The 23,750-nt window shown below is 37.5% G+C and overlaps 1 protein-coding gene and 1 pseudogene across 1 annotated transcript; both read left to right on the forward strand.

Annotated features, from left to right (window-relative positions):
• Positions 1-5,171: 5,171 nt before the first annotated feature.
• Positions 5,172-6,107, forward strand: LOC105546684 (olfactory receptor 2F1-like). The gene has a single exon (XM_011989943.1). It carries the CDS (start codon positions 5,172-5,174, stop codon positions 6,105-6,107), a length of 936 nt encoding a protein of 311 aa, XP_011845333.1.
• A 14,148-nt stretch (positions 6,108-20,255) lies between these two features.
• LOC105546685 lies at positions 20,256-21,188 on the forward strand (annotated as a pseudogene).
• The last annotated feature ends 2,562 nt before the right edge of the window (positions 21,189-23,750 follow it).

A 23,750-nucleotide genomic window follows, 5' to 3' on the forward strand; every position in this document is an offset into this window, starting at 1 on the left:
GCCCATAAATTTGAATGTTTGATGGGACAGAGAAATTTCAAAATAAAAATAAAAATAAAAATAAAAAACCTTACCAAAATGGACACATGAAGAAATCATGTGTCTTATATTTAAGAAATTCGAATCTGTGTTTAAGAATTTTCCTTCAAATAATTATTTTAAATCAAGTGTTTCTTCAAGGAATTCTACCAAATATATAAGATAGAAATGACACCAGTCATCCACAAAAGCCATTTCATGTATTCAATATAGAAAGGCTAATTATATTTTCACGTAATTTAAAAGACACTGTTTAAAACAACATTTCAAAACTTCAAATCTGGGAACAAATCTAATGAGAGATCTACAACACGTATATATAGATTAAAAATACAGATACAAAATACATGGAAGAATATAACTTTTACATGGATTGGAAGACACAATACCATAAAAATGTCACTTCCCCCCAAATGGATTTTCAGATTCAATGAAAATCAAATTAAAATCTTAGCAAGTTATTGTCCTGGAAATTTTTGAGAACATTTTAGAATCATATTAAAAATTTATATGGCCTGAAGTGTCAAGACGATTTAAAAATTTAGAATCTAGTTGGAGGATTTACACTATGATAAAACAAGATTTGTTATAAAACTATAGTAATGAAGAAAATGTAGTATTGGTATAGCGATAAATAAACAGACCAATGGGACAGAAAAAAAGAGCCTAGAGCCTAGAAATAAAAACCTACACAATAAATTGAAATTTGGTTTATGGCAACACATGGGAGTAGTGAAGAAGCAATTGTGAATAGACAAAGATGAATTGTGGTAGACAAAGATTTCTCATTCAGGACACGGAACGTTAGAACTATATGAAAAACAATTGATATATAAAACTACATTACAATTAAGAGAATCAATTCATCAGAAGCACAATGAAGAGAGTAAAAAGGCGAGCCACACCAGGGAAGAAAATATTTTATGACAGATGACTTACATTCAAAATATATAGCGAGCCAAAATCTATAAGAAAAAGAGAGATAGCCCAGTAGAAAACTGGGCAAAATATTGCATATACATTTCACAAAATGGAATATCCAAATGGCCAATAAATATTTGAAAATACGTACAACGCTGTTAGTCATTAGGGAAATGTAAAATATAATCACAGTGAGATACTACTATGTACCTATGAGAATGGTTAAAAAGGAAAAAAACTGACAATAACAAGGGTAGAGAAAGGATGAAGCAAAAATAAAAATCCTAATGTGTAGTTGATGGAAATTTAATTTATACAACTGTTTTGGCAAACTGACAATGTTAGCTAATGTTGGGCGTGCATTTAACTTGTGATGTAGCAATTACACTACCAGGCAACTGAAATGGGTACATATGTGGGATGAAAGATGAGTGTGTTGTATGTGTCTATGAATGTTCATAGCAGTATTGTTTTTAATAGCTACAAACTAGAAACAATGCACATATCTAACACAATGGATATATAATTTGAGATGCTTAAAGTATGTAGTAAATTTCTGTGGTATTTGCAGAATATAAGGGTTAAGCACTATATACATAGTTAAATAATTTGACAGACTGAAGTACTCTTTCAGGAGTCAGAATGAGAAAGGTTTCACAAAACAGTTGCATCAGTTGTGAAAAGATATTTGATCACAAATAATGCACAACTTAAGTGTCATGTTAAAGAAGATAATGTTCAAAGGTCGTATAGATGATCCATGAATAACTAGACACTTGGGTCAAATATTCCAAATCGTGAGTGTATGGACAGAACATCATGGGCAAGTTACAGCTTCCTCAAAGTGAAACTTCAACAAAGGCTTAGAAGAATGTCCCCTGGGGAACTGGGACTTTGAATTCTCTTCTCATGTTTTGGGCTCAGGAAACACTAAATTCTTATTTGTAAATTCTCTTAAATGTATATGTAAGAGTTTAAGGTGAAGAAGTCACCATATTGAAATTCCTGAATGAAGGAAAAAGAAATGAAGGGGAAAAATGAAAGAAAAAAAAAAAGAAGAAAAAGTAAGAGAAGCCTAATAAACACAGCATAATTGGCCTGCAGAGATTTTCTCTCTGAGGGGAAAGAAAATAACTTCTAAATCCTGCCTCTTGCCCAGCCCTCTCTTTCTGGGGTAGTGCTGACCTCTTGTCATCTCCAGTGCTGTATTAGAACCTTGAGCCGTGAACCCAGGGTTTCCTCCTTAACACACACAGCTGCTTCCTAGACTTTTAAGCCTTACGTGACAATAGGAATGAATTTGGTTGGTGGAATGATAAAAGTCTCATTTTGGCAATTGGTTCCAAGAAACCATAGCTTGAATAGCCAAATTGAGGAGGAAGTTATTTTCAGATACCTCTGAGAAGAGAAGCATCCAGCATAAGGCTTTGACAGCTTTCACAGGAATCGCCAGGCTTAGCTGGTAATGTTTCCTGCATCCCACTGCAGCACACAGCAGCACTAACTCCTGGAAATGTGGACTAGAGGACAGGTTTGTGTTGACTGGCTCATAAATGATGATGGTCACAAGGTAATTTCATCAGAATAACCAAAGCATATGTTGCTGTCAGCACTGTGGCTATACCTAAGGAAGTTGGGATTGGGAGAGCAACTCAGCCAATCAACATTTTGGGAAAAACTCAAGTTTTCCATGTGGCTTTGTTTTTTGAAAAGAACACTTGTAATTCATCACCATAGGAAGCTTGAATCATAAACTCAGGAAGAAAAGGTGATACAGGAATGCCGTTCGCCTTCACTATTATTGTCAATTACAACATTGCCACCTTACTTTAGAAAATCCGCTTAACTTTTATTTACATACCACATTTTCAAAAATGTTTTAAGCTTTATTATTTTATTCTTTGTTTTTTTCTTAAGAAATCATTATTTTTACCCTTAGCATTGTATTCTTATTTCATTAAGGATACGTATATTGCCGCCCTCCAATGAATTAGGAAAGATTTGCACTTATGCTCCCTTTAGACAGATCAAGAAACGAGTTAATGAGAGATGAACTGGTAAATGCAAATTCATTGGCAAAGCAGTTCATACACTCCCAGGAAGAGGCCGTAAAAAAAAAATAAAAAAATAACGAAGATGATGCAGAAGTATGACATGCTAACTGCAGGTATTTTTATTTTATCTTTAATCAATACCTTCTTGGGCCTTACTGGCCAAAAATCAGGGATTACTAAATTTTGTCGAACCTTTAACTATTTTTATTATTGTTAAGAAGTAAGAGGTTTAAAACTCCAAGAGATTAATGTCAGATGGTTTTTTCAACCAGGTTTCCTTATTTGGTACCTGAGATCCATTAACGCATCATCAAATGTACCCTTCTCTGTTAGTTTCAACCCTTTGCTGATGAAATTCCTTTATATAAATTGTTTCATAGGTCATAGTAGAACTGACTCCTACTCCATTGAATTTTCAAAACTAGTTTATAACATATTGTCTGTTTATGGCCAAGTCACATGGACAGGTCCCAGGCATTGATTTTCCCCTTTGAGATGAGGCGTCTCTCTCTTTTTACCTGCAGTACCTGCCAGTTATGCTTTCATAATTTGACTATTTTATTCATTAGGGATTAAAAAAGGGTAGGTTTCTTCTTTCTTTGATAGAAATATTATGAAGTGATTTATTAATCTTTTGAAGCTTTAGAGTACATTTTAAAGAATTAAAAAACATTTAGTACTTTTATTGCCTCCTCTCATTGTAACTTACCTAAATTATCTCTTGGGATAGGAATGGTTTATGAAGCTTAATTTATTCAAAGGTGAATAAAGGATTATCATATCCAAATGTCCATTGACTTTTTGTCCGCTAGCTTATCCAAGTGCTCTGGACACCCTATTTATCTGCAGTTAATGGCACTACCTGACCACAGATGGAAAGTAGGTAGTATTTGGTTGGAACATCTGGGTCTAAGTTTCATTTTCTTTTGCCACGAGACAGAGTAATTAAAAAATAGAATATGTGGGAAATTTAGAGTAGGTTTTGGTAAGACCATAAAATGTTTCCAAATCATTTGTGATTTGAATAAGGTGCAAACACAGATTACTAAGAGTTTCAAAGAGCATTTTTGAATACTAGAGCCCTTGAACTTTCCAAAATACTGTTTATCATCAGTATTAGAAAGTTTGGAGATGGTATTGAGCAGGCTAGAGTGTTACCTTTTGGTTCTGTGAGCCACAATAGAAGGAGAACAGTACAGAGATAAGAGAAGACAAAGTTTTCCAAGGGAGTGGAACAGCAAAGTATTTGAGATGAGAGCAAGAATAAAGGGAATTGGGAGAAAGAGAGCGAGAGATAATCAATAGTCATTTCAATGAGTTAATTTCAGTTAATTATTTTCCATCACACTATGGTCTCCAAACTGTCACTATTCAAGACATAATGCAAATAGAACCAGTGGGAATATGCAACTAGATGACCATTATCTCTCAGTTAATAGGCTAATACTTCTAGCAAATATGTAAGTTCTTATCATTTATTAGGGAAGAGAGTAGGTGCATCACTGACATATAGTTTCTGGACAGTCATAGCCTGCTGTGAACACATACTCTGCTACTTTTCTGCAGGAGGAGGAAAATGACATTGGGCATTCTTTCCTCTTACCTTATCATCCAGATAAGAGACTTTTGACAGTTTTTTATCACTTAAAAATCTATTTTATGTTTGCTTTCTAAGATGAAGCCCCAAGTTTCTAATTATAAATGGATAAAAATGGGGCAACATAGTTTTGTAGTCAGGGAATTCAGAGATCAAAAAATTTAAAATGTGTTCGTAACTGTTAGGTTACTTTACTATGGATTCTGAGACAGTAAGGAGGGAAAAACGGGTATCCAACAAAGAAGTAAGCAAACTTTATAATTAGAAATTGGATGTAAAAGAAGAGATTCCAGTTTCACAGTCGATCTTTTTAAGTCAAGTGTCCACTCATTTTAATAAAATCTTCCCCACTTAAGGAAGAAGAGGTTTTTTTCCTCAACAAATGCGAACATCTACAGGTTCTATTGTGGCCAGAACCTTCAAGGAGATGTATATAATCTGGAAAACCACATCACTTAATATTAGATGGGCTACCTGGTGTAAATGACCTCATAAAGCCTCTGCCACCCTGAAGTTCTGGGACTTACTATTTATGACTTGGGTTTGGTCCTCAGAGGCTCATGGGTAGAGAAAACCAGACATGGATGTGTGAATTCATTCTGCTCGGATTGTCCAGTGCCTGGGAGACTCAGATCTTCCTCTTTGTCCTGTTCCTGGCCATGTATCTGGTGACTGTGCTGGGGAACTTCCTCATCCTCCTCCTTATCAGGCTGGACAGCAGGCTCAATACACCCATATACTTCTTCCTTGGTGTCCTGTCATTTGTGGACATCTGTTATACCAATAGCACTGTCCCACAGATGCTTGTTCACTTTCTTTCAGCCCGGAAGTCTATACCATTCCACAGCTGTGTGCTCCAGCTGTGTGTCTCCTTGGCAATGGGCAGCATGGAGTTCTTCCTGCTGGGGGCCATGGCCTATGACCGCTACGTGGCCGTGTGCCACCCACTGCACTACAAGCTCATCATGCATGGAGGGCTGTGCCTGGGGCTGGCGGCCGGCTGCCTGGTGGCTGGCTTCTCAAATTCACTGATGGAAACAATTATCACCTTCCAGCTTCCCCTGTGTCACAATGTTATTAATCACTTTGCCTGTGAGACCTTAGCAGTGCTACGGCTAGCCTGTGTGGACGTCTCCTTCAACAAGGCCATGGTGACCATCTCAGGGTTTCTGGTGATCCTGCTTCCCTGTTCACTGGTCCTATTCTCCTATGCTCGCATAGTTGCTACCATTCTTCGCATTCCTTCTGCTCAGGGGCGCCGCAAAGCCTTTGGGACCTGCGCCTCTCACCTCACTGTGGTTTGCATGTGCTTTGGGGCTACAATCTTCACCTACATGAGACCTGTGGGTGACTCCTCCATGGAACAGGAGAAGATGGTTGCCCTCTTTTATGCTGTCGTGACTCCAATGCTTAATCCCTTAATCTACAGCCTGAGGAACAATGACGTGCGGAGTGTCTTACAAAGAGTGTTGCAAAAATTTAGTGAAAAAGGATGAAGATTCAATGAATTTCTCCTCCCTTCCAACAGTCCAAAGGAAGACATTACAAAGAAGAAATGATTGCTATGCCCTTTCTCCTAAGATTTTCTGACAAGGTGGACCAAAGGGAGCATGTTTTTGTACACTGGCTCTGGCACTATAGCTCTAAGAATCACAGCCCTGTTAAATATGTGGCAAGAAAACAAAAACAAAAAATTCCAATTGTGAAACTGGGGTCCGCTTGGGAATCTAGCCTCCTAGACTTCACACGCTTCCTTTGTTTCAGGAAATATACTGTGGACAGGGCGAAGAGCTTCTGAGTGAGACCAGCCACACTTTGTGTCTTGACCCTACCTCTCACCAACAATGTGGCTTTCAACAATCTCTGACCTCTAGTTCCCTCAGCTATTAAAAGAAGCCATAATACCTAATGTGTGATGATTTTGAAGACTATAGATAATCTTTTTAAAATACCTGGCAGAGTGGCTGGCATAGAGTAGATATTCAACTACTTAAAAAAGATTTTTAGGGTAAATTATAGGCCTAAGTATTATGCAATCCTCTCTCTCCCATATGGTTATTCAAAATGGGCTTTATAAAATTACTGTGGATATAGTGGCTTGCTGTTCTCTGTCTCCTCCAAGTGCTCTTGCCCAGACTCATGGCATCTATCACCTATCTATCCACACATCTATAATGAAGTTCTTAATTTTCTTAGTTCCGGAATAGAGAAGATCTTTCTCGTGGGCTCCAAACACATGTGTCCAATTGCTTGCTTAATAACAGTTATGAAAAATGAATCACATTCTTAACATGGCTAAACTGGTACTATTGTGCTTGCTTCCTCTACGGCAAACTGCTCATCTCTTGCCCCAGTATACCGTCACTATATCAGTAAAAGGAACACACTCAGAATAATTCTGGATTCCTTCCCTTTACATCTAATTGTCAATGAATTCTGTTAGCTTTATCAACAATTATATATGATTGACCTGCTTTCTCTGTTTCCATCTCTACTTTCTACACTTTATTCTTTACACAATAGCTTAATTTTTAAAATTACTATTTGTTTTTATGTAAAATAAAATACAGAAGCAGGAAACCACACTAAACACTTGTGTAACTTAGTGAATTACCATTAGCCAACCTGCTTGTCAGCACTGCTCAGATCAAAAATAGAACTACCAGCTACTGCAGAAACCCCTCCATGTGCCCCATCCTAATCACCCAACCCCTTTTCCCAATAGTAACTACTATGCTGATCTTTGTAGTAATCACTTTCTTGCACGTCTTTATGGCTTTAGGGCCCAAACGAACATCCCTAGTCCATCTAGTTTAGCTCTGCACATTTCCACTTCATGTGTCTTCAAAGTCTCTTCAACCTGTAGGTCCCCTCCAACTCTTTCTTTTTGCTGCAATTTATTTGTTGGGTAACCTGGGCCCTTTGACCTGGCGAGGACACCTTTATCTGAGAAAATAAATTAGGATACATCTCCTGCTTAGAACAAAATGCAAACTCTTCCTGTGCAGGGCCTGTTATGGTCCAGCTGCGGTTCCCTCCCCATTTGCACCTGCATCCTGTCTCCCCTCTTTCACTGCATGTGTTCATCCATCAAGGGTTGGGAGAAAACAGATAAATCTCTATAAAAAGAAAATGTATTTTTCTACAAGTCATGTGTATTGATGGAGAAAATGATTCTAGACCTACAAGATATTTGTGTGTGAAATCTTAGACTTAATCTAATTTATTTATACATATTGCCTTTCACTGGAAATTTTGAATTCTATAGATTACTGGCATCAATAACTCTGCTAAAAATTGTGTAAATTTTCAAATATAAAGCTGTTTTGATCCCCTACTTTTCAAAAGAAGAAAACCTGCTTTTGCAGTGGAAAGGGCAGTGTTGTCTTGGCAAGTTAGACTGTAAGCTTCTTGAGAGCAAGGCGGATGCTCCTTGTAGTCCCAGTGCCTAACAATGCTGTTAAATTCATGCTCATTGAATAATTTATCAATGGACATGTTGTTTGCTATTTTAGGAGTTGCCTTTTACGAAGTGTATAAAGATCATATATGTTAGAATTAAGATATTAGAAAATAAGGCTTTTAAAAATCTCATGTGCAGAGATAATTGGTTAATAATACTCATCAGTATATGAAATAACACGAGGGACCTCTTACTAATTTTTGAAAATTTATTACAGTCATGTATTGTTTAATGACAGAGACATGCTATGAGAAATGTGTCATTAGGCGATTTTGTCATTATGCAAACACCATAGAGTTGTGTACCATAGGTACACAAACCTAGATGGCATAGCCTACTACACACCTAGGCTACATGGTATAGCCTGTTCTCCTAGTTTACAAACCTGTACAGCATGATACTGTACTGAATACTGTAGGCAATTTTAACACAGTGGTAAATATTTGTGTTTCCAAATATATCTAAACATAGAAAAGGTAATGTGTTGCTACAACGTTCCGGTAGCTACGAAGTCAGTAGGCAATAAGAATTTTTCAGCTCCATTATAATTTTATGGGACCACCATAGTATATGAGGTCAGTCATTGAGCAAAACATTGTTATGTTGCATATTGCATTAATTCTCTTATATCTTATTTGTAATGTCTGTTTCTTCCTGGTCTTTTGGCCAACTATTCTAATTTGTTAATGCAATAAATATGTTTTGAGAGTGAATTTATCCATTTTTTAAAAAAATGCGTTATGTTGTTATCTGATTCTATGTATTCATTTTCTCCACTCAACACTGTAGTTTTTATTGTTTTTTTTGCTTGTTGGTTGGTTTGTTTTGAGATGGAGTCTCACTCTGTCACCCAGGCTGGAGTGCAGTGGCACTATCTCAGCTCACTGCAACCTCTGTCTTCTGGGTTCAAGCAATTCTCCTCCCTCAGCCTCCCGCGTAGCTGGGACTACAGGCACATGCTGCCATGGCCGACTAATTTTTTGTATTTTACTAGAGACGGGATTTCACCGTGTTGCCCAGGCTGGTCAGGAACTGTTGAGCTCAGACAGTCCTCCCGTCTCGGCCTCCCAAAGCGCTGGGATTACAGAGGTGAGCCACCATGCCCAGGCTCAACAATATAAAGATTCATACATATTGCTAGTCTACTACTTCTAACTGTTCACAGTGATCAATTATGAATCCATGGTGTTCACAATATTCTAGCTATCATTCCTGGTAGCTAAATATCCAACTCCCCAGCACCCTGGCATTCATATCACGATACAGGCTCACTTAAAGACCTGTGTGAAAATTTCTTGGGTGTATTTCCACAGGAACCAAGTTGCTAGGTCATAGTGATCTCTAGAATGGCTTTATAACTCTATACTCCTACTTCAGTGCACAATCATTCCTTATGTACAACTTCAACAACACTTGGCATGTTTTTATTTTATTTTTTTAGCTAAAAAGATAAAATTGTTTTATTTTCCATTACTCTGAAAAGTAATCAGACACAGAGTTTCATTCTCATGTTTTTCTCACGCTGAGTTCCTGATTCCCAGCCACTCTCACTCTGTATCATTCTGTTCATGCCTTCCTCGTCTCAGTTCATGGTAACTTCCTCACTGCAGTGATGAGTCCATTCACCACTCCTTTTTTTCATACCTGACTCAAATCTGCAAAAATATCCTGTTGCCCCTACCTTCAAAATATGTGCAGAATATGATCACTTCTCACCTCTGCGGTCACTCTGTGGTATGAAACACCACCGTCTCCCACTTGGGTTACTGCAGTAGCCTTCAACAAGTTTCTCTGCTTCACTCTTACGTCCCAGCACTCAGAGGGAACCTTTTAAAATATAACTCAGGCCATGTCATTACCTTGCTCACACCCTGCATTTACTAAAAATAAAATCCAAAGTATTTTTTGTGGAGATGGGCCTGTTTTCTAACTATACTCTTTTTCTGGGATGCTCTTTCCTTAGATAGCCACTTCCTCACCTCTGTTGATTTTTCATTCAACCATCATCTCTTCAACGAGATTTACATGACTGACGTGTTTGTTATAACAAACTTCCTTCCTGACCAACACTCCCACTCCTTCTTCTCTTGATTTATTTTTTCCAGAAAACTTACCTTTTCTAGCAGTTTTGCAATTTATGCATTTTTAAATATAGGTTACCCTTCACTGCCCCATATATAAGCTCCTTGAAGGCAGGGCTCTTTGTTTTGTAAAGTAGTATATGCCAAGTCTCTAAAATAGTGCCTGTCTCATAGTAGGCACAAAATATATATTTTCTGAGCGAGTGAAGCAAACTGTTAGCTATTTGGGTTTTTATTGTTATACACTGCATGTTCATTTTCTTTGCCCATTTTTCCTTTGGGTTGTTTGCCATTCCTTTATTGATAGATGTATTATAGATGTTAGCCCTGTTCTGTTATAACCACTGCAAATACATGCTTCTAATCTGTCGTCCCTGTGTTCACTTTATCCATAGAGTCCTTTGTTGAACAGAAGGCCTTCATTTTGAGGCATTAAAATGCATCACTTTTTTATTCTGTGATTTGTGCTTTGGAAGTTTGTTTTTCTAAAAAGAAAAAAATCCTGCATGTAGGTCATAAAATACTATATTTTTTATTTAATTAGGTTTTTAGTTTTACCTATTACAATATTTCTTTAGTATATCTGACATTCACTTTTAAATATTTGTGAAATATAGATCCAATGTTATCTTTTCTATTGGGGGAAACAGCCCCCAATATTTCAACAAAGGTTCTTTTCTATTTTCCCTAAGTGTTGGCTGGTCTGAGAAATAAAGAGAAAGAGTACAAAGAGAAGAATTTTACAGCTGGGCCACCGGGGGTGACATCACATATTGGCAGGTTCTGTGATGCCCACCTGAGCTGAAAAACCAGCAAATTTTTATTAGGGATTCTAAAAGGGGAAGGAGTGTACGAACAGGGAGTAAGTCACAAAGATCACATGCTTCAAAGGGCAATAAAAGATCATAAGGCAAAGGCAAAATTAGAATTACTGATGAGGGTCTGTGTCCCGCTGTGTACACATTGTCTTGATAAACATCTTAACAGGAAACAGGGTTTGAGAGCAGACAGCTGGTCTGACTAGAATTTACCAGGCTGGAATTTCCCAATCCTAGTAAGCCTGAGGGCACTGCAGGAGACCAGGGCATATTTCAGTCCTTATCTCAACTGCATAAGACAGACACTCCCAGAGCAGCCATCTATAGACCTACCCCCAGGAATGCATTCCTTCCCCAGGGCTATTCCTTGCTGGGAAAATAATTCAGCAATATTTCTCCCACTCACACATCCATCTATAGGTTTTCTGTGAGAAAAAAAATATGGCTCTATTCTACCCAACCCCACAGGCAGTCAGACCTTATGGTTATCTTTCCTTGTTCCCTGAAAATTGCTGTTATTCTGTTCTTTTTCAGGGTTCTCTGATTTCATATTGTTCAAACACACATATTTTACAATCAATTTGCACAATAGTGGTCCTGAGGTGACATACATTCTTAGCTTACAAAGATAACAGGATTAAGAGATTAAAGTAAAGACAGGCATAAGAAATTATAAGAGTATTGATTGGGGAAGTGATAAATGTCCATGAAGTCTTCACAATTTATGTTCAGAGATTGCAGTAAAGACAGGTGTAAGAAATTATAAAAGTATTAATTTGGGGAACTGATAGATGTCCATGAAATCTTCACAATTTATGTTCTGCCTCGAATCCAGCCAGTCCCTCCGTTTGGGGTCCCTGACTTCCCACAACACTTTTCCAGTGTTCCATTTATTAGACAATCAATTCTTTACTCATTCATTTGTAGTAATTTTAGTGTGTACTAAGTTTACCTATGTCTGGGTCTGTCTTTAAACTCTCTATTCATTCCTGTTTGCTATTTCATCTGCTCTTAACACCATGCAATTCTAGTATTCTATTTTTTAAATTATTTTGGCTTTCAATAAATCTTCCTACAGGGTGTGTAAGACATCAAATAACATGAGCATGCCTATTTTATTTGGTCCTTTTTTCAAAGTTAATCCAGCTATTTATAGAGAGATATATTTCATATAAAATTTTGACTAATTTTAGTCAAAAGTTTCCCAAAAATTTCACCTGAAATTTTGTTTCTAGATTACTTCTCTCTGGAGAACTGATCTTCATAATATTAAATTGTCCAAAACAAAGCATGAAATGTCATTACAGTTAATCAGAAACTCTTTAATGTCCTATTTATAGCAACAACTAAAAAAATAACAGAAACTATCCCGTGTACAATAACAACATAAACCATGAAAGAATAAATATGAAATAAATCTAGTGATACACATATAGGACCTTTAGTGAGAAAGCTCTAATGAGTTTTTAAAATACATTTTAAAAAGTTCTTAAATAAATGAAGTGATAGCTACTTCTGGCAGCAAAGCAATTAATCTCATAAAAGTCAAATTTTCTCAAAGAGTATGTAATTCAAGGAAATAGCAATCCAAATCTAGAAGACACTGTTAAAAATGGTACTTGATAGATTGATTTAAAACCTCACATGAAAGAAAAGCTATCAAGCAAGAGTAATAAAAGGTTTGTGAGAAAGAAGTGCAATAAAGTGAGAAAGTACCTGTTCCGTGCCATATCAAAGCATATCATGAAGTAACAACAATTAAAACTATGGTACTGGTGTAGAGAAAGACAAATGCATCAGTGAATCAAGATGCAGTCCAAAAAGAAACTTTCATATGTGGGAATCTAATATATCATATATTCATAATTTCAAATAAATTTAGGAAGATATATACTACAAAAAATGATGTTGGCACAAGTGTCTATACTAAAAGGCCAAAGAAATGTCATTTTTGTTTTGCTTATACACCATAGAAAAAAATTAATTCTTAAAATCTGAAGGTGAGGAAGTGTATTTTACAAATGAGTTTCTATTTGTTTCCTCCTAGAACTGTAAAAATAATGGTAAAAAGAATAATAAATTAGATAAGAAATCCACAAAGTAAAGAAGACAGCAAATAGGAAAAAAAAGTACTGAATGAGAGATATCAGCAACATTTTGGGAGCTAGAAAGCAAATTTCTTCTTTTGCCCGGCCCTGCACTCCTTATCTCTTTTGTTTTTAAGATCCAGAGCTACCTCTGTCTCTAATGAATTTCTCTCTCCAATTCCAGCACTCACAGGGGTGGGGAACTCTCTTTAGGTATATTGTTCATTGTACTTAGAAAGTGGTTCTCAGACCATTGGCCAGAAAGAGATACCATTGCATCAGCTTCAGAACAAGCCAGGGAGTAGAAATCACAAGGTGGTTTTCCCAGGGCAATGCCAGGTAGCTGAGCAGACAGTAAGAACAGCCTGAGGCTTTCATATTAACAATGCACACATGGAAATCTCCACTCTCACCCTTGGGTAAGGGGAGAGAGAGAAATGCTTTGCAATTCTACAGTCTTGCTGCACAATGCTTAGCATCCTCACTAAAGATCTATTATTAACGCTTCTAGGAAGTAAAATGTCTAAGTTAAAAACCAGGATAAGGTCTGTCTTCCTTTAAGTAAAGATAAGACAAAAGTTCTAAGAAGGTTCCCGAAGGTGGTGCTAGAATTCCAAACCTGGAGAGCAAGCAGCCCACTATAAAGCAACATCTCACTGGGGACTGGTATAAAAAAGTCTCCCTGCCCATGCTCAGACCAGATGATGCACACAGAGAATTCCAATGGTCTCCTAAGTTGCCTGGACCAGGAGCTATTGCTCAAATAGAAGTTGAAATGGGCCAATTGGAATGAGGAAGTTGAGATTTAATTACATCTACAAGCCCATAAAGTGGGCTCAAAGTTCTCTCCATCCAAAGGTGGCATAACTGAAGACATAAACGTAACACCCTTGAGAAATTAGTTTGGTGAGCTCCTTCTCATACTCCAGGGACAAGGGGATAAAACTTTTATTTGCAAAGTTGAACGTAGGTTAGGATATTAGGTGCATACGTGACCATACAGAGGGGGAGGGAAAATAAAAGAAATCCAATAAACAAAATATAATTGGCCTCCTGAGATTTCATCCCTAAAGTTAGAGAAAGTTATCTGTTACAACTGCACTTTGTTCAAATTCCATGACTTTCCCAGCCCTGCCATCCTTCCAAGGTACAGGATGGCGTTCCTAACTCTCCACAGGTGAGTCGGGAATTCTCCTTGATTCTCCAACATTTAATTATCAACATGAATGATGAAACCTGGTTCCTGTAATCCCTGGCCTTCTCTCATAGTCTTCAGGCCTGAGGGTATGGTGGCATGATGAAGTTGTCCACCAGTGGAAATCTGTCCTAAGAAAATGTGTTCTGGGTATTCAAATAAGAAAACCAGAACTTTTCAAGTGATTTAAGGGTTCCCAACCTTTAGGATGGGCCTATGCTTCCTAAGGAGTGAGCACTAGGTCCTTTTCCCTTTATGACCATTAGTTCTTTCTTAAGAGAAAAGTTAGAGTTTTCACTTTCTCCCATAGATAGCTTACAATAAGTTTCTTCATTTGTTGATTCTTATTTACATTTCAATATCCACTTACCTTTCCCCATTATCTCATTTTGTATAATTTTCTCTTTCAGGTATTTATCCATCTATCTATGTATCTATTTATTTATTTAAATCTGGCATAATTTTTTTTGAGAAAGGCATTTAATGTGTATATATATATATATCACAGTAAGTGAAGATTTTTTTAAATTGACGTGAAATTTACACAACATAAAATTAACAACACTAAAGTGTACAATTCAGAGACGTTTAGTCCATTAACAATATTAAGTTTCCATGTCTGTCTGTGTACAGGCAAGCAGGCATGAAAAGAAGTGTGTGGAAAGCTTGAGCTCGTGAGTGTGTCTGTATGTGGAATCCAAAGGGGGCAACATGGAGAGCATTCTTGTGACTATGCAAAGAACCCCTGGTTCTTTCCTACCTGTATGGGGATTTTGAGGTAACCACGTGGCCACTCAGCATTATACCTCTGCCTTTGGCATGATTGGCAAGTAACCTGGAAATACAGCCCCCTTTTTATTCTACTGTGACAGTAACTACACAAATAGTGGGAAATATGTTGGCATGATCTAAAAGCTCTCATCTTAGAATCTCATAGATTCTAAGTTCCCAATGGGAAACAGCTAAGAAGGAACAAATCTTTCCAACTGGATAAGACTCATCTCTTCAGTCACTTCAGGATCTCTTATCATTCTTCACCTTTTTCTTGTTTCACCTACACAAAACTATGCTTAAGTTCAAATTTTCTTCTGAAAGCTAATTTTTAAATATGAGTACTCACCTGTATCTACTTCTGATGTTAGCTCATTTGTTATTAACAAGTTAAAATTGTATCTATTTATGGTGTACAACATGATGTATTTACGGTGTACATGTTTTGATACCTGTATACATTGTGGAATGGATAAGTCAAGCTAATTAACATATGAATTGCCTCACGTACTTATCATTCTTTTGTGGTGAGAATACTTAAAATCCACTCTGTTAGCAATTTTCAATTATATCATGTATTGTTATTAACTATAGTCACCATCACGTACAATAGAGCTCTTGAATGCATTCCTCCTGCCTAATTGAAATTTTGTATTATTTGACAAACATCTCCATTGTGTTCTCATTATTTTCCATAATCAGATCTCTTTAATTTTTACTAGAGGGGAAAAACAGTCTCTCCAACATGTACCCACTGTAAGCTGTTGTGCTCATTACTGTATCAGACATAAAGCATGATTACCTTTTCAAGTGCATAAAAGAGGCTAGTTAATCATAAAAGCAAAAAGAATCCCTATATGAGGAAGATGCTGGTATTTCTCCTTTTTGACTTGTTGCTCATGAGGCTTGAAAGCCAAATGTCACCTTCATGGGCAAGTGGGGATAAGTGTACTCGGTGCACTGTGACTCTTGGAATAGTCAGTCTCTGAACTGAATGAGATCAATAGTAGAAACTCAATTAGTCCTCTTGATACATATCCTGATTTTCACATTCATTTACTCCTTGGCCTTTAAACCAGGCTTGTCCAACCCACAGTCCATGGGCTGCATGGAGCCCAGGGCGGCTGTGAACGTGGCCCAACGCAAATTCATAAACTTTCTTAAAACATTATGAGATCATTTTTGCAATTTTTTTTAGTTCATTAGCTATCATCAGTGTTAGTGTATTTTATGTGTGGCCCAAGACAATTCTTCTTCCATTGTGGCCCAGGGAAGTCAAGAGATTGGACACCCTGCTCTAAACAGTGGCTATTATTGTGCATGACACAAGGTCATGCTATAGATAGGAGTGGCACAATGGATGCACACCAGATTCACAGATAATCCTTCGTTTTCTACCGACTCCCACTATCTAGGCATATCGCCTCCTTTTTTCACCTGTAAAATATAGACAACAAGCAAAAGTTTGAAATGATGTTGTGATTACACTATATTTACTATATTATGTGAATAGACGTATATTTAGCATAATGACTGGCACAGAGTACGTTCTCAGAAAACAGTAAGAATAAGCTTATCCCAATGTCATATAGAGATCAATGCTTATTGCAATGTCTTATAGAGATCAATGCTTATCCCAATGTCATATAGAGATCAGTGCTTATCCCAATATCATATAGCGATCAATGCTTATCCCAATGTCACACAGAGATCGGTGCTTATCCCAATGTCATATAAAGATCAATGCAGTCACAACTTAACTCTTCTCCTAACATTCTTTCCACCCCATGAACTTTTGACTTTTTCTAGCCAAGAGTGCTTCAGGAGCTTGCTTGTTTTCTTCCCACCACTTTCCACAAAAATAGTAGACAAGACTGAAGAAAATTTTCTGAAACCAAATCCAACCATTCAATGATTTACTGGGCAATTGAGTCGGGTAAGTTATTTGAAACAATTTTACAAAGAAACAGGTTTTGCTTTGAGTTTAATGCCTGTCACCTTTAAAAATGTCAAATATATTTTGTATGGAGAAAAAACCCAAATTGACTACACTGTTTCTGAGCAAAAATGACACGGCTTGAAGTATAAATACTCTCCTTTTGCATAGGTTTTTGGAGAGAAGTAGAAAAATACCACATTTTGATTGTTCAATGTTTGTCCACTTTTTTTCTTTAAGCCTTTGTTATAGAAGTGTCAAGAGTAAATGAATCCAACCTTAACCATAATTTCCACATGAATGCCACCTGTGTGCACATCATCACCACTGATAATATCTGGAAAACTTGCTACATCACAGTTGCATTTGAGCTCTTGGTAGGCAGCACTAAAGAAAGGGTATTTGAAGTAAGTCTTGCATACAATGTAGGACAAATCACTGGTATTCCTTTAAAGAACAGGTCACCATAGAAACATTTCTGAGAAATTCTTCATCCCATTTTGGTATATTTTAAGTTTATTTGTGATATACATAGTTGTTTAGTTCATTTGTTTAAATCCTATAACAAAGTAGTAAACATAAAACAACTAGTAATTCCTTCGATATTCATACTGTCAGCAATAAAGAATTCTTGGAGAGAGAGAGAGAGAGAGAGAGTGTGTGTGTGTGTGTGTGTGTGTGTGGATAGATAGATCAATAGATTAGATAGATAGATAGATAGATAGATCAATAGATAGATAGATGATAGAGAGTTATAATTCCCTTCTAAACCTGAAGATTTGCAGATGTCGGCAGCCATCATGATGTTAGGTAGGAAGGAGAAAATGAAGGAAAAAAGCAAATGCCCCCATATGGAGTAAATATAGTTCAAATCTTCAGATTTAAAATAACACCCCCAGAGAAGGTACTTACAATGAATTTTTTAGAGAACTCCCTTGCCTGTCAAAATGAACCTAGCAACCCCCCTCAATCTGAACTGTATTCTGAGAACTACAGTGTAGGAAGCCCTAGGTTGGGAACAAAGCAGTAGGAAGAGGAAGAATGGATGGGTCCTACACTTAGTGGTATATTATGTAGTGTAGTCTCTTCAGCTGTTGGTAAATCTCTAAAAAGCATGCGGGTACCACAAATACATTTACACCAGGATAGATGAACATTGTAAACATCACCAGTGCATATTTGTATCAGGCCTTTCATGACTAGGAAGTTTCCTAACCCGTATGTCTCTAGAACAAATACTTTTTATGCTAGTATAAAATGGGACAGAACAAAAAGAAATTGATGAACAAATAGATCTAGCCCAACAGAAAATTACAAGAAAGGAAACAAAATAATTAATAACGTCATTATTTTTAGTTATGGGGATTAAAATCTGTTAACTTTGAACGTTTGAGCAAAATATTGCTCTTAATTATAAGTGACCTATTTGTGATGAAGATTTTGAATCCTTTTATCTTTTCACACTATGAACAACCTTACACCTTTAAGCATTGTGCATTTTTTCCCCAGTCTTATAGTTGAGCATTAATTGTTTGATGACTTTGGGATGGATGACTGAAAATTCTCAGTGCAAGGCATTGAATGTGGTGCCTCATGTGATGTGATCATTTTCACAAATTTTTATTTGACACCCAATTTCCGAAAGCTCTATGTTTTTAGCAAATTCCTTGGTGTCTTGGACCCTATTTATAAAACAATACTAAATCGTGAATATTTTATGAGCAACCATCTGAATATTGCAGTCTGCATAATAATGAACTTCAAAGTACCCCTACCACCTGTGTTATAAGTCATGTGATCTCTAACAGTCATTTCAATAGTTTTTAGGCTGAGACTAGAATCTTTCAATAAATTCAACTGTAGTGTGCTGTCCCTTATAGTTACATCATGACTAGGGTAAAGCCATTGGAATACCAACCAATTTTTGGTGTAAATCCTTTATGTACTTTTGCAAGATTCTCTCCAAGACCTCACGCTCTGTCTAAATTCCCTGGTTATGAATCACTTCCTTCAGTAACTAAGCAAATATTTAAAAAGTTTTATTTTGGTGTTCAAAAAACTACTGCTAATGTGAGGTGATCTCTTCTTGTGACTTTTCTTTGCATTTCTCTGATAATTAGTGATGCTGAACACTTTTTCATATACCTGTTGACCATTTGTATGTCTTCCTTGGGAAAATATCTATTCAGTTCCTTCGCCCACTTTTAACCCTTTTTGGGCTATTGACCTGTAGGAATTTCCTGTATATTTTGGATATTAATCCCTTACCAGACACATGGTCTGAAATACTTTATCCCATTCTGTAGGTTGCCTTTTCATTTTGTTGATTGTTTCCTTTGCTGTGCAGAAGCTCAATAAAGTAGTTTAAAAAAGAAAACACTACTACCTATGTCACTGTGTTCTAGAATTAAAGCCTTATCTTCTATCTTTCTATCTTCACTGGTGAGAATTGATCCATTTTCTACAAGAAATGAATAAACTATACTATCCCTGAGAAAACATCAATATTAAGTAACAATCTGATGTCACTAACTACTTCATTAACTTCACCTTTTGGGGGATAAGAGATTAATTTTAGCAGTTATGTGTATCTTTTCTTCGTGCAACACCTGATCCCTAGAAGTTGGTTACCTTGGGTTGGTCTTGGCTTACTGGGCCTCTTGCATGAGATAGGTGGGGAAGAAGTGTTTCCACTCGACACTCTAAAAGTAAAAGGGCAAATTACAGAAAACAAACTCAAAACTGTTTAGTTATAAAATGTCTACAAAGACTATTTAAAATGTTCAAGGTCTCATGGATGCATTCCACTGAGGAGGGGTGAGTAGAGTTGTGTCTGAGAGGTCCAGAGGAAAAACCCAGTAAACAAAAAGAAGTTAGATGGTAGTGAAGAGCAGTCAGAACTCAGACATATATTTCGTGTGGATAAAAAACTTTCTCATTTCTTCTGTAACAACTACTAAAATGAATAAGACTTTAAGCCTAAATATGGCATTAATTTCCTTCCCCTATTTAAGAGAGCAGATGTTTGGGAGACAAAATTATATTCCAATAAACTGAATTTTAAGAAGGTAACTTCTGTTTTCCTTGATTTCCCCGCACAGCTGGGTCCCACTGTGGTCCTCATGCCTGGATGCATTGTTCAAGCAGAGTTTGGATGGTGATTTGGCTGAGACACTCTAGGGGGAGTTTATGTTCAGATGGGTGGGCTCTCCATATGCCCTATGAATCACCTTCCAATTCTTCATTTCCATGACTGGTTATTTCTACATCTTTAGTGTGGCACTTGGAAGCTCATGGGTCAGGAAAATAAAAACCAGACATGGGTGAGTGAGTTCATTCTGCTGGAGATTTCCAGTGATTGGGGCATTCAGGTCTCCCTCTTTGCCCTGATCCAGGCCATGTATTTGGTGACTATTGTAGGAAACACCCTCATTCTTCTTCTGATCAGACTGGATGGCAGGCTTCATACCCCCATATATTTATTCCTTAGTGTTCTGTCATTTGTGGACCTTTGTTATACAAACAGTATTGTTCCACAAATGCTGGTCCACTTGCTCTCAGCCCGAAAGTCCATCCCCTTCCACAGTTGTGTGCTGCAGCTCTATGTTTCCCTGGCACTGTGTGGGTCTGAGTTCTTCCTGCTGAGGGCCATGGCCTATGACCGCTACGTGGCTGTGTGCCACCCACTGCACTACACACTCATCACACATGGAGGGCTGTGCCTGGGGCTGGCGGCTGGCTGCCTGCTGGCTGGCTTCTCAAATTCACTGATGGAAACAATTATCACCTTCCAGCTTCCCCTGTGTCACAATGTTATTAATCACTTTGCCTGTGAGACCTTAGCAGTGCTATAGCTAGCCTGTGTGGACATCTCCTTCAACAAAGTCATGGTGGCCATCTCTGGATTTCTGGTGATGCTGCTTCCCTGTTCCCTGGTTCTATTCTCCTATGCTCGCATAGTTGCTGCCATTTTGCTCGTTCGTTCTACCCAGGGATGCCGCAAAGCCTTTGGGACCTGTGCCTCTCACTTCATTGTGGTTTGCATGTGTTTTGGGGCTACCATCTTCACCTACCCGGGGCCACAGTCAGCCTCCTCGGCAGAGGAAGAGAAGATGATTGCTCTCTTCTGTGGGCTGGTGTCACCCATGTTGAACCCCTTTATCTACAGCTTGAGGAATAAGGAAGTTATGGCTGCTCTCCAGAAAGTTTTAGAAAGATGCAGATAAAGGGTCAAGACTCTAAGAACCTCTTGTTATCTATCATCAAAACCAAAAAGGAGATAAGATCATTGTAGACAGGACTCCCACACTTACACTAAAAGAAGACTATGATGGTCAAATCCTTGCATTTGAACAAAGTGTTCCTCCAAATGCTTAATGATTTTTTTTATATAGACCAATATCTGAAAATATACGTGTCAGGGCTCAATAATATGGCTTCTTTGTAGACATCTTCTGTCAGATATCCAGAGACTTGGGGGCTTCATCTGCCCACTTTTGGTTTTATCAGTTTGTCAGTGCATAAAAAGGATGGTCCCCAGCTTCATCAAGCAGAACTGACTCCTGATCTTTGTTCTGTCTCTCACTACCTGTCCTCTCTGGCAAGTTATTTAAATAATATACGCCTTAGTTTTCTTTTTTGTTAGATAAAGAAAATTGTACTTAGCTTCCAGAGTGGAAGCCACTTTTAATGTGATATTGATGGGAATAATTTCCTCATGAAACAAACAATAAGGATATGCAACACTTATTAATGCATTTATTTCAGTGGAGTCAAACTGTGAGAGGCAGAAAATATTGAGAAATCATGGTTTAAATAACACAGACATTAACTGAGATTTAGGTAACGTAAGCCTGCCTAACTTGAAGTTATAGGAATTGAAGCTTCTTCTGTTTCTAATGCACCAGGCATGTAATTTCTACCTCATAGTTCAATAAATGGCTTGAATTTCAGCCAACACACTCACATGCTGTCCATCATCAAAAATAAAGAAGAGGCCAGGTGGGGTGACTCATGCCTGTAATCCCAGCACTTTGGAAGGCCGAGGTGGGGGAAATCACTTGAGGCCAGGAGTTTGAGACCAACCTGGCCAATGTGGTGAAACCCTGTCTCTACTAAAAGTACAAAAATTAGCCAGGCTTGGTGGTGCACGCGCCTGTAGTCCCAGCTACTCAGGAGGCTGAGGCAGGAGAATTGCTTGAACCCGGGAGGCAGAGGTTGCAGTGAGCTGAGATCATGCCACTGTACTCCAGCCTGGGTGACAGAGTGAGACCCTGTTTCAAAATATAAATAAATACATAAAAATAAAGAAGAGAAGAAAGAGCATACCCACTTCCTTTAGAGACCTTTTTAAAAACACACACACAAAAAATTGTTGTATAAATTTTGCTGGTTAAGTTAAACTTAGTTAGTTGGCCAGGTACATACTCAAAGGTGATAAGTGTAATTGTTAGTAATCATGTGTCTAAAGCACAATCAGAGCTTCTGATATTAAGAAAGAAGGGGAGAATAAATATTGACGGATCTAATAATTTCTGACCATAGTACTTGCAAGAAAATTAAACACATCGGCTCAATGAAAGATGAGGTGATGGGACAGCAGAATGAGATACAAAAGAAGCTAAGGATTACAAGTAAAGTCCACACACACACACAAAAAAAAACTATTTCAGATTTTAAAAGGACATTAAAGCAGTAAACAGCAAAAATTAATACTATAGAAAAGCTAATCTGTTGTTTGGAATCCACAAGAAGATAACTGATACAGACAAGAAAGAAACAACATATGGATAATTGGTATTTCTGAAGAACAGACTGAATAAAAATTTTTTTACTTTTAACTATAATTAATAAAAATATCATTTAAATAAAGGAAGAATTTGTTTAGATGAAAGAGCCTTGCCATGTACCTGAAAATTAAAGAAAAGTAAAAATATTTATAGATACATTGGTAAAAATGACTGAATTTCAAGTATAATGAAAGGATCATAAAGATTCAGAAAACAAAACAGAAAAGTCACTTAGAAAAATGTTAAGCAAGTGCATTAATTTTCTAGTGCTGTGTAACAAATTGTAATAAATTTATAAGCCTAAAAGAACACAGATTTATTATCTTGACATTCCTGTTGGTGAGAAGCATAGCTGGGTTCTGAGCGCAGGGTCTCACAAGGCTCAAATCAAGGTATCAGCTGGGGTTGTGATCTCATCTGGGACTCAGGGTCCTCTCTCAAACCCACCAGTCATTGGAAGAATTCATTTTCTTGCATGTGTGTGACTGAGGTACTCATTATCTTGCTTGTTGCTGGCTGGTGACTCCTCTAAGCTCCTGGAGGCCACCCTCAAGTCCTTAATACATGTATCTCTCTTTACACCTTTGGCATTTCTTAATAATTATGACAAGAGTCAGTATCATTCCAGGAGCACTCTGCCTTCCTTCTTTCCCTTCTGGCTTTTGTTGATACACAGCAAGGACTTCTATGGGACTTGCAGCCAACAGAAAGCGGATAAGGTCTCAGGTTCTCAAGTTCAGTATTTGTTTGCTGCTTCCATTTTTGTGAACAGAATGTGCCATTTGCTAGCACCTTTATCCACCAGCTATATTGAGTTCTGTGGCTCTGTGGGATTCTTTGAATTTACCTTGGTGACTCAATTCCATATTATTTGAAACACTGATGGACCTCATTGGACCCAGAGGTTCTCCAGGACTATGGGTTTGGTTACCACTGTGGGATGCTGCTGTGTCCTCCTGGGGCCACCACTTTTAGGTTATCTCAATGACATATGGAAAT

Source organism: Mandrillus leucophaeus, unplaced genomic scaffold (genome assembly GCF_000951045.1).
Source record: "Mandrillus leucophaeus isolate KB7577 unplaced genomic scaffold, Mleu.le_1.0 Scaffold365, whole genome shotgun sequence".
NCBI lineage: Eukaryota > Metazoa > Chordata > Mammalia > Primates > Cercopithecidae > Mandrillus > Mandrillus leucophaeus.